Raw genomic sequence first — 16,979 nt, forward strand, 5'->3', positions numbered from 1 at the left:
CGCTACCCACACGGTTAGCCATGTTGCTCATTCCACGAATGCACTATACTTACAAGTTGTACATCGTTGTAAAAGGTGACTAATCAGGCTATCCAACAATATAAAATACAATACCAATTGGTATTATTGAAGGGGAGGAATAATCGACCTAAATAAAATTTCAAAACTTTTTTTGAGGAGTTTAAACGCAGGTTGGGGCTCTTTGTTGTTCATGGGTCGGACCAGAATCACCGCTCCACTCAGGAGGACTAAGTCAGCTTTGGCACATTTTTTATTTAAAAAAAAACAAAAAAGAATGATTTTATTTTATTCAGAGTGAAGCCTGATATCCCGGCGACCAGAGAGAGCCTCATACCTGCTAATCAGGCTGGCTCAACACACCCACACCCAGAGGGGGCGCTGGAGGGGCCATGGTCCGAGAAGCACACCCCAAGACGGGAAAGTACAGTCAGCAGAGCAGCACCAACAATCGGGTGTGTTCCGTCCAATAAGGACCAGGGCTGCGCAGGAAGGATGAGGATGTTCTACAGTCAGCTGTGTCGTGTCGTAGCTAGCACTGGGGCAGGTACGTTCACAAAGACGACAAACCTTCGTTGTGCTTCCTGTTTGCTGGGGTGGTCTTCCTAAACATGTGACCTGTGCAGTGTGAGGAGCCCTAAGGACGTGTTGGGGAGCTCTACCTAGAACATACGAACATACTCTAACTCACATCCTTACTGACTATATTCCTTTTAATAAAATCTACTTTTCTGTGCAGTAAAAACAATACAGATAAAAAGTACAAAATCTCCTTTGGTCGGTAAAAAAAAATAACTCGCATGTGGAGGAGTGGCTTTACTGTGTGCCTGTCCGTTCCGCGGCTGTTATTTGACCCAATGTGCCGGTCTGTCAGTCTGTTCCTGTCTGAGGCTCTGGAAGGCTGCAGAAGATCTGCAACAAGGCAGAAGTGGTTCCTGCTGCCAACAGTGGAAGAGAGGAGAGGAGGACTGGGGGAGAGGAGAGGAGAAAAGAGGAGGAGGAGGAGGAGGAGGAGGAGGAAAGGAGTACTTCATAGTGGCAGCTGATCCAGCAAATGGAGGTGGTGTTTGAGAGGCAGGCAGTAAGTTCAGGGGTCGGGGGTCGGAGGTCGGAGTCCGCTCCTCATACAGCTGGCGAGGGAGAGTCAGAGTCTGGGGGCTCGTAGTGGTAGCTGGGGGGCTGGGCCTGGGGCTGGATGTCCAGCTCGTCCACCTGGGGGTTGGGCGGCTGCAGCATCACCAGCTGGTCCTGGGGGATGTCTGCGGCCGCCGCCGCCAGGTTGGTGATGGACTTGCTCTTCACGCACTGGAAGTCCACGTGGCGGCTCTTGCCCTCCTCCTTCTCCCAGGACATCCTGATGAAGGGCCGCTGGACGTAGTTGTAGATGACCTCCGGGCGACCCCCAGGGCGCTTCTTCACCTTCTCCTTGTAGGTGGGGTAACCTGCGAGGGTTAGGGTTCAGAGGTCATGTGTCTGTTTAAGAGAAGGTAAGTCTGGTGTTGGTTGCCTTTTAAATGAATTCACGCAGGCCTCTGATTGAATAAAATACAGCTTTAACTTGCTTACCTTCAATGCCCAGTCTGATTTTCTTCAGGCCTCTGTCCTTCAACACGGACTTGGCTACATCTCTGTTCTCAATGTACTTGAAGAATCTGTACAGTTTTGTGCTGTATATAACTGTGGGAAAAAAAGAATAAGGAATCAATAATACAGACATTGTTTTTAAACTGAAACAGTTGAATGTGAATGCGTACTGAGTACTCCTCAGTGGAGAGTGTTCTGGTAATCATAAGGATCATCATTTTAAATGAATACAGGAGTGATTCTGAAGGTGTCTATGTAGTTTTTAGCTTTGGCTCAAAAGTCATGTAAACCAGTCAGTGTGTGTGTGTGGGGTGTCGTGTGGCGCGCCCACCTGTAGTTCACTGCTGGTAATGCACCCAACGTTCCACACACAGATATGCACATTTTAAATTGGCCCCGCCTACTTTTGGGTCCCCATATTACTGTAAAAAATGTGTGAACCGCATGTATTTTCTAATGAGAAAAATTATGGCATCAACTCACCAAAGTATTAATGTTTTATTTTGATTGAAACAAATCAACAAATTTGTTTAAATAAATATTTCAAACTGAATTATTTGGTTAATTAACTAAACATTTTAGGAGTTAATCAAAAAAAAAAAAAAATCCTGTATGTGCCATGTGCTAGGGCCAGCTTGCATTAGCGTCTAAACAGCGTGCAGTACCAATCGTCATGCTTCCTTCAACAACAACTTCCAAGAGTTTTAAAAACGTAAAACTAGAATAATTCAAATATATGCGCACTATTCATTCAGATTTAGTACTGTTAATTGGCAAACTATCCAGCTAACATTGTTACACACTCGTTAGCAATGTGGCTAACAACGTTAGCCAGCTAGCGAGATCTTGCTAATTAATTAGTTGTCTCTAGTTAGTATAAGTGAAAAACAACAATATCTCGTTAATATCTGGAGATCCTACATTGTTGACATTGTTAAAGCTAAGCAGGATGACAAACTTTCTGACTACACATTTTTGTACACAGTATCCTACACTTCTTGCACACTTGCAGCCAGTACAGATAGATACCACTGTAAACACCAGAACAGAAAGGATGGTGTAATGTTAATTGATTACCATATATTATATATTACTTATATGAACATTCAGTAGCCACAACAACAGTTTGTGTTTGACTTTACACACAACTGAGCCAAGCTGTTTGTGTGTATTGAGTAAAACAGGCTTTGTGGGGACATCTCAAACACAATGTTATAGTTCCTTGTGGGGATCAGTGGTCTCTGTGTTGCCCAAAGTCAAACACTTACTAAAGGTGTGCTGTGGGGACGTCAAGAATGTCCAGAATAGACTGATATTTGACAGTCTTGGCAGGGTTGAGGATCTGCATAGATAGAACTTTATACATTACATAGACTTTATAACATTAGTGTTTACTGTATTATTTTATCCAGGTCATTTAATATACATGTAACATGAACACCAATGTCTGTTGTCCTGCTTTCAGCTCATCAATCGTGCTCAGACTAAACAAGGAACCTCTGCAAACACACCGAAACCAACGATGAGTTTGGCAGTTTTCGTTTACATTTACATGAGCAAAATGCAACATGTTACATTTATATACAACCTTTTAAAAAAACAGTTGAAAGTTTTGCATGTTATTGTTTTGTTCTGAAGGTCACACAATGGTGGTCTGACGTATTATTATTTTCCATATATATATATATATATATATATATATATATATATATATATATATATATATATATATATATATATATATATATATATATATATATAGTTTACTATTTTTAAACTAAAGTAACAAGAGTTTGATTGTTTTCAGGTTAATTTGACTTTGATTGACTAGTGTTTAAAGGTGACATGACATGAAAACTTCATTTTATGAGGTTATTTAACATTAATACGAGTTCCCCTAGCCTGCCTTTAGTCCCCCAGTGGCTAGAATTTTCGATAGGTCTAAACAAAGCCCTGGGTGTTCTTCTCCGGCTTTGACAAAATGAAGGCTCAAACGCTTTGTTTGAAAATCTCCTCCAAGTGACGTAGATACGAGAAAGGTTACCTCCCCTCTCTCTGCTTTGCCCGCCCAGATCATCTGGCCCACCCATGAGAAACTGAGCTACAGTAGGCTACCACCGTGCAAGGGAAAGTGCGATATCGGTTTTTCCTGGAGAGACATCATGGCGAGCAAACAAACGAAGCACAACAGTTGCTCAGTGCTTGGATGTACAAATGCAAGCTCAAATCTTTATTTAATTCCTTCATCCGAGCCTCTGCACAACCAATATCTCAATTTTATTTTCGCTGGACATGCACCGACACAACTTCCCAAAGTTTTGCATGTCTGACAACATTTCAGCCACTACTGTTTCCTCAACTTGAGCCAACACAAAGCTGGCCTTGCTGAAATTAAATTCTGGATCATTACTAAATCTCCTTGGTCAAGCTACAAAACTTGGACACGCAAGTTAACTAACGCTATATAATTGTGTTGCTTTACTGTATATTGTTACCTACCCTTAGAATGTGGTTGTAACATTAGCTCTGCAGCTAACAGCTGAGTTACTGTTGCTAACCACAAACGCTGTAACGCCAGTGTTGTACACTGCTTTGTTATTTGGATAACTAAGCTGTTTCAATATCTACATTTTCATTGATGTATGTTGCATTCTTCCCTCCACGGGGTTAGGAATAGGCTGGGGTGTGGAGGGGAGTGCAATGGGACTGGGTTATTTAGTTAGTGATTTGCTCAAAACAGGTTGTAGAGTGACATAACATTTGATTAATATAATAAAGCATAAAGTTTGTAGCCACAATGATAAAGTCATCCCAGGAATACCCCAGACACAGCCTGACCAAAGTACTGGAGGGGTGGAGACAAACAACACCAGGCATTCTGTCAAATCAAAGAATAAAAATGACCTGCTAAACTCTACTGACTGAACGTCACTGTTATTCCAAGGTTTATGGTTGGGAGCAAATAGTTCAAACTGGAGTACTGTTATCCACACATGATCCATCAAAGCCAGTGACTTATTCAGCATATTCCTCCAAATTCAAGGCTAAATCCTGAAACATAGACCAGCCTCTCTCCACTCCTGTCTTCTGTACATATCAGTTGCACTCTTGTACTTAAAATGTTTATCATTTCATTATAGTAATGGGTCCCCACTAATCAAATTAGTATTTGTATAAATTATGCAAATTATATGTAATTTGACTGAGGCTCTCGAGGACCAGGGTTGCACACCCCTGTACTAGTACCTTTAGAAAGGGTGGTCCCCACAAGTGACGTTCAAATAGGTGGTCCCCGTCAGGCATGAAAACCAGTATGTGTGTGTGTGTGTGTGCGTGACCCTACTCTGTGAGTACTCCTCAGTGGTGTGTGTGTGTGTGTGTGTGTGTGTGTGTGTGTGTACTGACTCTGTGAGTACTCCTCAGGGGTGTGTGTGTGTGTGTGTGTGTGTACTGACTCTGTGAGTACTCCTCTCCCATCTGCGGTGGGTACTCCTCGTCCCAGTCCACCACGTCGTCGTCCGTCAGCACCACCACGTGACACTCCCTCTCCCCGCTCTGGGCGCTGGCCACCATCAGGGGCACCACCATCTCCTCCAGGTAGAACTCAAACTGCCGCCGCGCTCCGTCGTTCGACAGCTCGTGCATCAGGGCACCTTGGCGGGGCGGGCGAGGGTTGAACGTGGGGTTAGAGTCGTGTGATGAGTAACCGCCAAGTTTCCAATCTCTCCATGTTTATCACTCCCTGTGTCTCTACCTCCCTGTGTCTCTCACTCTCACACACACATCAACTAAACATTTTAACCTACTGTTTACTGACTGCTGTAGCCTGCAAAGTGAGAGCACCAAGCTATGACGAGCCTCGCAACTAGAAGCTACTGACCTATTTACACACACTAGCCTCCTATACACACACACACAAGCCTCCTACACACACACTAGCCTCTTACACATATACACACACACACACACACACACACAAGCCTCCTACACACACACACACTAGCCTCTTACACATATACACACACACGATCACACACTAGCCTCCTACATACACACACACACACTAGCCTCTTACACATATACACACACAAGATCGCACACACTAGCCTCCTACACACAAAAGTCTCCTACACACACACACTAGCCTCTAACACACAAGATCACACACAATAGCCTCCAACACACTCACACACAGAGCCACTGCACTGCACTCACACAGCCTCGACAGAGCTGTAAACAGATCCAACTAAAGGACCATTCCGCCTCAAATACGACAGCGCTGCCCGCTGCATGTTCCAGAAGGCTTGGCCTGAGGTGCAGACCAACACAAAACGGATTCAAGCGTTACCTCACAACATACCAGCTGCTGAAATCCGCAGCATGCTCGCAGCTACACGTCGATAATCACAGAATGTAGATACTATATGCAGGGCCGGGAATACTCACTCAGGTCTCTACACTTGATGGTGCTGTAGTTGAAGGAGATGCAGAGGTAGTCACACGCATCCCTCAGCTCTGGGATGGAGACGCCATCGGGACAGCGGATTATCCCCGACTTGTAGTAATCCTGGCGTTCAGACGACGACCCAGGGAGAGGGAGAGGGAGAGGGAGAGAGAGTCGTGCAGGCCGCCATTACTGTGTGCTGCCAGCGTCACTCCTGTGCTCCCACACGCGCAGGCGTGCACGCTCTCACGTGCTCGCAGCCCGGGGATGAAAACAAATGCTTGTCTCTCTCCCTCAGTCCCCTCCTCCCTTCCTCCCTCTCCTCTCCTCTCCCCCAGCCCCCTCTCCCTCCCTCTCTCTCCCCCTGTCCCCTCCTCCCTTCCTCCCTCTCCTCTCCCCCAGCCCCCTCTCCCTCTCTATCCCCCTGTCCCCTCCTCCCTTCCTCCCTCTCCTCTCCCCCAGCCCCCTCTCTCTCCCTCTCTATCCCCCTGTCCCCTCCTCCCTTTCTCCCTCTCCTCTCCCCCAGCCCCCTCTCCCTCCCTCTCTATCCCCCTGTCCCCTCCTCCCCTCCTCCCTCTCCTCTCCCCCAGCCCCCTGCGGGAGATACAGAGACGGGGGCCTGCCATTCGCCACGGAGACTCAAAATGGCTGTGAGCTGGCTCGCTAGTGCCTGGTGAGCTGGCAGGCCCTGGCAACCCTCTCCTGGGTCTCTCGGAGAACAGTTCGCTGGCCGACGGCTCCATCCAGCCCAACCCAGACAAGGGGCCCCGCCACCGAGCACAGCCCGGAGGGATCAGAACTTTCCAAACCAGCTTCTCATTTGTACGTAGCCAAAACGGCTCCATACATGTTTCAGGGGACAGATGTGAACAGAGCAGAGTCACGGGTCAGCTTGAGCCATCTGAGGCTGAATACAAACATGACGCAGCCTCCAGAACACACACAGCCAAACCTCTCACACACACAGCCTGTCAGCTGAGCTGGAACCACCGACACTAAAACACTCCGGAACAGCAACACACACACACACACACACACACACACACACAGGATGCTGTCCATTCTAGTAGCCAACCCATACAAACACCTACGTAGACGAACCACATTTTAGAGCTGCGACTTGTAAATATTTACCTTGCCGGCTTCTTTGCTAGTGTTGGTGGGGAGCGACAGAGCAATCGGATGGAAGGATGGAGGGAGTGAGGGAGGAGCGAAAGTACTAGCCCGGTATTACTTAAAGGCTGATCCCTCGCAAATCTGGTTTACACAATCCCACGTCCGCGACACGCTACCAGGCCCCATGACCTGCAACTTTCACTTGTGTTCAGAATCCCATCAACACACACTGGTCTGGATTAGGGCTCATCCTGTGTGGTTTCAATTGGCTAACCCAACACTAGCTGACTGATGGGAAGGAGGGAAGTGAAGGAGATGAAGGGAAGGATTACTTACCAGGATGGCCCTGAACACGGTGGAACTGATCCCTTCAGCCACCTCAAACTCTCCCTTGTCGTTGGGTCTTGTGAAGTTGTACTCCCGCCCTGAACCAAACATCCTGCGAAGAGGCAAAAAATACAAATCTACTGAGATAGACCCTTTAAAAGCTGGTTAGCCAGAGACTCCATTTGAATTCTCCAGGATTTGGCGTTGAAAGTTTTTTCTGCACTTTTCACTATAACATCCAGGTGATAAGATGATATAGTAAAAGTATGAAAAATATATATATTTTACTTTGTTTAATTTAAGTTATTTGAGGCATTTAAACTTTTTGAGAACATTGTTTAGACATGCTTGGTCTGCAGAAGGATTAACACGAGTTACTGACACTTTCCCTAATGTTAAAACCCCAAGACTGAGTTTTTTTTAAGTTTTTTTACCCATAAATCACACAAATTACGACAATAAACCGCCATTTCTACATTTCTTTTCCAAGTAATTGTCAGTATTTCCATTCATCACTACGAATCCGATCCGGTTCAATACTCCTAAGAAGGTCCTCTACCTCCCCAGCATGGTGTTGGGCTGAGCGGTGAAGATGGCCGGGTCGACCACGAAGCGCGTGTTGTCTACGATGAGGGTGACCCTCTCGGCAGCGCGCACGCCGCGCAGCCCCGGCCCCTCCCGGATCAGGTCGTACACGTAGATCATGTCGGAGCACAGTGGGTGGCCCAGGGAGGAGCACCGGCCCATGCTGCCCAGAGCCAGGCTCCCTCCTGGGGTGCCGAGAGGAGGCTTGGGGGGGCGAGGGCTGGAGGGCCTGGAGGAGGAGCCCCCCTCTCTGTCACGGTCTGGGGAGAGGAGAGCACACATCTCACATCCAGAACACCACGCAAGACAAGGCATGCCTGGAGAGTTCGTTTTTAGGGCATTTCTCTGCTTTACTGGACAGTTTTCATGTGAAGTGTGACGAGATGAGAGAGAGAGAGAGATAGAGAGATAGAGAGATAGAGAGATAGAGAGAGAGAGAGAGAGAGAGAGAGAGAGAGAGAGAGAGAGACGGAGACGGAGACGGAGACGGAGACGGAGACGGAGACGGAGACGGAGACGGAGAGGGAGAGGGAGAGGGAGAGGGAGAGGGAGAGGGAGAGGGAGAGGGAGAGGGAGAGGGAGAGGGAGAGAGAGAGAGGGAGAGAGAGAGAGAGAGAGAGAGAGAGAGAGATTCAAACCCAGACCGCTGATTGGAAAACAAATGTGAATTTGAATAATGCCACCAAAAAATCCAAGTCATGTGCAGTGAGACATGTTGTCTTCCTTCTCCCCCAGAGGCGCAAGGGTCTCCTCACCAGAGTGGTGCTGGCGGGTGGGCGAGGTGACGTTGCGGATGCAGGGCGTCAGCTGACCCTCTGCCCTGTCGTGGGAGGAGTCGCGGGAGCGGTCGCTGGAGCGCCGGCGGTCCCGGGAGCGGTCCAGTCCGGCGCCGCTCGCGCCGTGCAGGCTCATGGCCTCACGCTCAAACTCCACCTGGGGCACGGCGGGCTGGGGACTGGAGGAGGAACACACACATACACACACACACACAAGTACTTAGTTATTAGGTGATACATCTTTGGCAAGACTCTACAGTACCTAGACTGCCTGGCTTTAGTCAGTTCACATGAGTCACCAGGGGTAGCTTCCTCTCTGCAGTTTCACACACTCACTAACACACACACACTTAAACCTAGACTACTCACCACACACACACACACACAGACAGCACTCAGGGGGGAAAGAGTTTTCATTGCATGTAACTGCAGAGTAACTCCGGAAAATACTGCAGTACACCCACCTGACCCCAGAGAGAGGAGACACGAGGAGGCGCTGGGGAAAGCACACAGCGCCTCAGAACCAGCCAATAGGAGACCAGAACACGGTTGTCTGGGAACAAACGGCCAATCAGCCTGCGGCCAGAGGGCTTCAGGAACCCCACTAGAGAGGGGAAAAGGAAGCTTTGGGGAAATGATTTTCCCCAAAATTCCCCTGGAATATTTATGGGTTGACGAATAAGCAGTAAAGGCTGATTTTGGCCCAGGTGCCTTGTCCTGTCTCCTCTCATGCCCCTTGCATTTAGCGTTGTTCTGCAATTAAGCAGCACACCAGTGTGGGCAGGTCACCACACAATGCCTGAAGCCAGACACACAACCATGTCTCTGAATCCATTCCTCATTTTGATTTGAAGCCTTACAGATCTTTTGCCCAATTGGACAGGAAGTCCTACGAGTCTTAAAGGAGTTGCACGGTCACTAAGGTCATGGAGGTCACCTGGGAGCTGTCTTGCTCTCTCTCTTCCCATCTCTCTACGACTAGGCATCCTGGCGTCTAATGAAGAGAGTTTCTTGGGTTATGAGATGATGGTGATGTTGAGGGGGATGGACGCAATGCCCCAGGGACAGGGCAGATTCAAGGGCTCTCCAGAGAGAGAGCGGGAGAGGGAGAGAGAGAGAGAGGAAGAGAGGGAGACCGAGGGAGAGGGGGAGAGAGAGGGGGAGAGAGAGAGATACAGAGAAGGAGAGACACTGCATCCTCCAACTGAATTACCTTGTGATGCGTAAGGGGGACTTTATACCACCCTTGTCTATCCACATCTTGATCTACAAGTCTACACTGCCACCTGCTCTGATGAGAAGCACAGAGGAACACCACAGAGCTAACTACAACAGCCCACCCATTCACTTCTGCTGTGCAAACACAGGCCACAAACAGTTCAACTGACTTGATTCAAGGTTATCGTATAACTACTAAATATGATTTTGGTTGCAGTTTTTCCCCCACCTGTCTGCACACTCATCTGCCTCCTACTCAAATTCCTACTATATCAATAAATATGGATTTTCTGTGGAATCAAGTGCAACTGCTACCTATGCCGGTCACGGTCGATTGGTGAAACCGCACCTGAACATAAAGTGTGCTGGATTCCTGTCACGTCAGGGTGAAGCCTTGTTCAGGCAGGTGACTCAGGCACGAGTCCTGTCATTGGCTGATGTCAGACACATGTATTCACCTGCAGGTGGGCTAACTGAAGCTCATAAGGCCTTGTCCTTATGGTTACCCAAGCGCTGACTGCACAACTGTACGTTCCTATATACCTGCACCCCGTACAATTGTCTGCTTCCCTTCACCATTCCCAGGGCTTCCCTAATGTCTGTATCGTTGCTGTCTGTGGGGGCATTTACACCGCAGCTCCCTGCCATGTGTACGCTAGCACCACGCTAGCACTACACTAGAGTTTCCCACTTAAGTAGGACCGCTCCACCATAGTCTATTGAAATAAATTGTTTAATCAATATGTGAGGGTCCTGACTGAAGCCTTTGTTTTCTGCTGACTCTTAACAGCAGAGCATGTGTTTCTGGAAGGGGCTGAATGAGTTAAACTGTTCTGACCCTGGAGTACTTTGGTCTGGTTTGTATGATTAGGCAGATTATAGGTAGTGGCGTTTGGCTCTACAGTCAGCCTGGTCTCTAGCAGGTGAGATGGATGATCTGAGAAGAGGCACTTTGTCCTTGAGCTTTGGGTCACCACCAGCCTCACATGTGGAGCAATTCCCTCGCCTTTTTCTTCCTCTCTCCCTCCCTCCCCCCTCTCTCCCTCTCACTTTCTCCCTCCCTCTCTCCCTCCCCATATCAGACCCTCCTCCCACCACTGGACTCAGTGGCATTTCAGGTGAGTTGATACATAATCGGCGCATTTTCCTCCACACCTCTTATCTAATACCGATGAATCCCAGCTGTAGACTGAGATTGACTTGCATGAAGGAGGAAAGGTTCCCGTGCACAAGCAATCTTATCTTCCAGACTGGGATGAGAACAAACAGGATGTGCGCAAACAAAGGGCCGGTGAAAACACCAGGCTCATCTTGCACACTGCAAATTCAGCCCAATATCTGAGAATTTGAACTTTGACTGGAAATATACATTCTCAGTCCCTTGAAATATGTACATACACAAACAGTGTACGTATACATATACTGTACATACAAACATGTTTATAAATGATATATAGCCTTTATACTCTATATATACACATGTAAACGCAGTGCTAGGATTACACGCTTCAATTCCCATTAGTCTATGATTACATTGAATGAAGACGGATGCATTGTTCACTTGAGTAAGAAAAAAAAAAACAACATTAGAAGAAAAAAAGAAAGAGCCGTCTAATAAAAGCAGCATAACGACTCCCATTACTTAAAGAAAAGGGTCTGATTAATAATTGAGAGAGCACACCGCTCGGGTGATGCTCGCCGGTGAGAAAGAACGTTAAATCCGACCAGATTCTTAAACAAAGATAGAAAACTAAGATTTTGTCCGATAGATCCCTGAAGTCAAACCCCGTTATTGAGTGAAAGCCTGTTCTCTGTCTGTCCGTAGCAATAAAGGAAATCGCCAGATATCAATATAAATGAAATGTCTTATAGATAAATACATGTAGACCAGAAGTCTACAGCTACATAAATGTTCGGGATGCAGACGGTGCACACCTACCCGTCCTTCTCGCTGCACGGCAAATTAAAGACAAAGCAACACGGGATGAGCTGGGGGATGAGAGCACAAAAGACTTGCGCTTCTCTGAAGAAATCAGGCTTGCCACCCGGTTTAGCATCCTCGGGCATTACTTTCCAACTTCAGCATTATTTCATAGACTCCAATCCAACTGGCTAGCTGTTAAACAGCCTCTCTTTTGATATATTTTTTTAAAGCAGTCAATCCGTTCGCACCGACAAGCAAAGAATGAAGGGAAAGAAAGGCGGCGAGACGCATGTGCGCGAGCCAGCACCAGTCATTCAGTTCAGACAGGGAACCCGTAAATGTGAATGGCTGTGTGCTTCACTGAGTCAGACACGCACAAAGCAGCCCATCTGACGTAGGCGACCCCCCTGTCTGTGTCCCGATATTACAGGCTACTGTAGCCCAGTAGCGGCTCACGTCTTCACACCGCTCGGTCCAGCCCGGTGAAAAAAGGTGTGCACTGCATTGTCTGCCCTCTGGAAATGACCTTGACTGTTGGTCTGTTAGCATTTTGGTATATTTGACCTTGTTGGTTTAAATAATATTATTTGAATGTATGCCAATTGGAGTGTTTTATTCAGACATGACAACACAATTACCTTTATCAAGATGAATAACATTTTTTAATTATTGAAGGTCTGTCAAGTACACTTTAACTGTGGTCGTATTTTCATATTGTGTTAAACCATGTCAACTGTTGTGACAGTAACAATCCCCAAGCAAATAATTAGGCTCCTGTAATGTCACTTAAAGTTTTATGATTCTCTACCATCTTCAACACAATCAGCCACCTGGCTATAACCACTGAACCCAGTTAGCTACCACCCTTCCCCATTACTAATTTCCTATCCTAACACAGCAACTGAATATTTTAGTTTTAATTAACCATTTCCCCTGATACGGCTGACCACTACTCCCTACTCCCTAATGGGAGAAGGCAGAGAAAGGATTTCTGCAGTGGACTGCAGAATGTACATTTTAATATATTAATATGAATAAACCTTTCTTCATCAAGAAAAAATACTGAAATAAATCGGTGTTGTTACTAAGTGAATCTCCAATTGCACCTTTTGTTAACCATCTACCTAGCAGGACATATTTAGTGTTTTTCTGTCTATGGACTACATTTCCATTGTGAATGCAGATCTACTAAGAACCCAGAATCATAAAATCAGAATCCACTCTACTGTGTAATGCACTCCTCTAGATGGTTTACAAGTCAATTCCAAGCACGCCGAGTTAGCTCCCAGCTTTATTATGGGAGAAGCCCAATGCTCTCTTACATACTACTGGGCCCAAGAGCAGCCACAACATGTGAACAACCTAAACAGTACACGGCTCCAAAAAATTTAACCTGTCCCCATAGTTACATATGTGTTCCTTAAGCAGATGTTTTTATCCAAAGCAACGTACAGTACAGTACTGTACATTACACAGTATTATTCGTTCTCACTGCTGTGGTGATGGGCATAATCACCTTAAGCTGCTGTTGAGTTTACGTTCCCAGTTGTCACCGTCGCTCGAGCTGTCATCTAAATGTGGACATTCAGCCATCCCGGATGAATACAGGTATGAACAGGAATCGGTTGTCAGCGTGCCTCACCTGTTAAAGACATGGTAACTAATTAACTAACATCTAGTCTACAAAACAGCCTACATTCTAGTCGGTAAGCTAGCTAGATACAAGTTGGTGTTAAGTATCTCTTGCAGTCAACAGGACAGTTTAATTTCCAATTGAGTGCGGAAATGTATTCGCAAAATTGTCTTACTAGTAGCTGCCGGGTAGGGTACTGCCGTGGGCACGTTAGCTAACTTTCTAGCTATAAAACATTAGCCTTACGCTAACTGGCTAGCGAACTGAGAGAAGTTACTGCCGAATCAATGAAATAATGATTAAATTAAAAATAATTCCTTTAGACAGATGTGGAATCTAGATAGTCTAACTTGGAAAATAACAAGCAAACTAAATCGGTCTGATTTTTCTGTCAGACGTGTTGTATATAAACTACAGTAGTAGCCTAGCTGGCTAGCCTAGCGTTAACATACATCATTGTTCCTTACCCGCAGCATTTACATTCCGACTGCTTGTCCAACTCGGCTTGTTAAAAAAAAGTATTGAGAATACACCCATATACCTAGATATATGACTATCTATAATCATATTACACATTAGCCATATCAAGGACTGAAATGAAGCGGGTTTGTCAGTCGGTAAAAACAGATCTCTTGTTTTGGTGTGACTGCTGCTGGCTCCGCATGGGGCATATCGCGAGACAGTCCACACCACGCTACCATGGAAACCAGGGAGGGCTACCAAATCCATTCAGCCAATCACCTCCCGAATAGACCGTTCTCAGATTACTTATGTAGCCTACAATCTGACATCGTTACTGAGTAAAGTAGTAATTTCGAAACACTTCGATTCAATTTTAAGACCGAGCAATGGTTAAAATGAAAAATCTCATTGACAGGAAATATTTTGTTAGTCCTCGGCAAAGGTATGCATTCACTGAGATCTGAAGTTTATTGATAGAATTTGTGGTGATAGTTTTACCTATCGTTTCAGTGGTATGCAATTATTCACATAAAATGCATGACTAGTTACAAAGGTAAAGTGCATAGATACTTTCCAGGTTGTAGCTTTCACATAAACTGATCCATATGCCATTCATGTAATTAAAATGGGCCTTTAACCTACTATACTGCAATTATAATAATATAAAAATAACATAACACTTCGAATAACAAATCAATAGGATATAAACCACTTTTCATATATAGACTTCAAACATTCATACAATAAAATAACATTTTGGTCCTAAACAGTATTTGCGCTTGATTCAATTTCGAAATAAATAGCTTAAAGTTTAACACGGATTGATAACAAATAAAACTGCTTTTAAGCATAAACCAAGAGAAGCTTTGCCTCATGAAAATATTATAATAATCCAATCTACGCAAACATAGGCTACCAAAGAAATAAATAGGATTTAAATGTATCAAATAAAAAAATTACAAAAATGACGGTGCTGCAACGAGCCGAGGCAATTTAAAAAAATAAAATAAACGACTAATATCAGTTAGATTTCAAGAGCTTTTCCAAAAAATTTAAGACGTATTCCATTTCGGTTGGAGTCAAGTCTTTCAGCTCAGGGAGATCTTCGGGAAGAAGCCTCCTCGACTTCATTCGGTCTGCGCGGTCCATGTTCCTCAGCGAGGCGGTGTGGATGTTGCGGAGTTTCATCTGTAGCCAGTCTTGCCTTTCCTGCACATGCTTGTGTTCCCCAAGGTTGTGCATAAATTGCACCTCACTGACGGATCTTTTTCTGTATGAGTAAAATAAAATGTATATGTCAGTTTAATTGAGTTTTGAGCATAAAAACGGTCTACACAATGTGTTATTAAAAACATGCAATATCCAAAATCACAGTTATAATATGTCAAAACAATACTATACAAAGTAAAGATTGGAAGTTTTAAATGTTATACCTCAATGGTCGTCCATACGAGAGTGTTGAAAAGTATAAAATACACAGTAATGTGAAGATTATTTTTACATCCAAACTTCTATTGGGAAACATTTTGATACCTGCAAAGAATAGGAAAAAGTATTTTTTATTAATAGCACATATTAAACTAGTTAGTATTTGATTAGCTATGGGCTGTTCATCATTATACACACAAATTCACAATTTAACAATGTAGTTTGACAATTAAGCAAAACATCTACTTAAGTCAAGTTTAGCTTACCTCTGTTGAGACCCGCTTGTGTGTTGAGAGTTTTGAAGTAATGTGAAGCTTGGCAGTGGTGTACAACCTGGTTAGTCGATCGGCCTATCAGTAAAGTTTGGTGTAAGTCTTCTCAAAGTTCCTTTTATAGCCCTCTCTGACTGCCCATTGATCCACCGCCTTCATTATTGCTGTTGATGTCACCCGTTCCCTTGATGGGGGGAGGCATGCGCGTGACAACACCTCCGTAGTCCGCGCAGCTTTCAGCACCTCTAGACTGGACCATACTAATTGCCCTGCATTTGAACTTTTGCCCGCTTTCCTGCCTGCAGCATCAAACTGGCTTCACGGCCACAGACCGACTGCGTAACAAATGCTAAAATGATGCAATTTATTTTCATTACATTGTGATTGGTCACTGCGACACTGTGTTTTATGAATCCGTAATTTTCAAATTATGATCTGTACTCAATCTTTATAGTTAATTAGTTAATATAGACTACCATTAGCCTACCAGCCTATTAATAAACGTGCTAAAACGTTGATATCTAGGCCTAAGGTGTTTACATATTTATGCCACTATTTGTCTACATTGAAAGGGAACATAACAATAGACAGATTTATAACTACAAGACATTATCATTTAAGTTTCCATGGACGCCACAAACTATGCATTCATTAAGGCTATAAATTATGGGATTTTACGAGTCCTACAAAAAAAAACTCTTTTGGACGATTACGTCAGAGCAGCGTCCCAGATTGAATGAGTATATGTTAATGAGGAAGGGTGTGACGAGAATGATGTGGTCACATCGGACTTGTAACCAATAGTGAGAAGGTTTAGGAAGTTTTTGTTACTCTTGGAGGGTTGCGTGAGATTCTTACTTTTGTAGCGGAAAGCCTGGTGATTCAGGCGGTATGCACGAGACACTTGCAATATTTGAATGACTAAATGTACCAATATTATGATAAATAGTTGAGCTTTTAACACAATATTGCGCTGCATTTGAAATCACACACCAAAAAGTCTATAATTTACACTCACGTCACCAGCTCTACAGCATCACTATGTATTTTTTGCAAGGACAGAGTACCGGAATGTGGGCATTCAGAAATTGGTTGAAAAATTACCTTCAAGAGATTTAGCGTCTGTAAAGCATTACAACCCCACAGCAAGATTTTAGGTGGACCACCAGCTATCACTGTCCCCTTTCCTCCT

At 44.9% G+C, this 16,979-nt stretch overlaps 1 protein-coding gene across 2 annotated transcripts; it reads right to left on the reverse strand.

Moving 5' to 3' along the window:
- Positions 1–253: 253 nt before the first annotated feature.
- btbd10a (BTB (POZ) domain containing 10a) lies at positions 254–14,293 on the reverse strand. 2 transcript variants are annotated; one of them, XM_084672757.1, is made up of 9 exons: positions 14,093–14,293; positions 13,509–13,634; positions 8,830–9,029; positions 8,049–8,334; positions 7,499–7,601; positions 6,049–6,169; positions 5,058–5,255; positions 1,585–1,695; positions 254–1,460 (listed from the first exon to the last, which is right to left on the reverse strand). In XM_084672757.1, the coding sequence occupies exons 2-9, from the start codon at positions 13,583–13,585 to the stop codon at positions 1,141–1,143; spliced, it is 1,416 nt and encodes a 471-aa protein (XP_084528883.1). In that variant the 5' UTR covers positions 13,586–13,634; positions 14,093–14,293; the 3' UTR covers positions 254–1,140. The 2 variants fall into 2 exon arrangements, with proteins under 2 accessions (XP_084528883.1, XP_084528882.1); XM_084672756.1 differs by lacking the exons at positions 13,509–13,634; positions 14,093–14,293 and adding an exon at positions 12,008–12,233.
- Between the last annotated feature and the right edge of the window lie 2,686 nt (positions 14,294–16,979).

Source organism: Hypomesus nipponensis, chromosome 14 (genome assembly GCF_054491055.1).
Source record: "Hypomesus nipponensis isolate SF chromosome 14, ASM5449105v1, whole genome shotgun sequence".
In the NCBI taxonomy this organism is placed as follows: Eukaryota; Metazoa; Chordata; class Actinopteri; order Osmeriformes; family Osmeridae; genus Hypomesus; species Hypomesus nipponensis.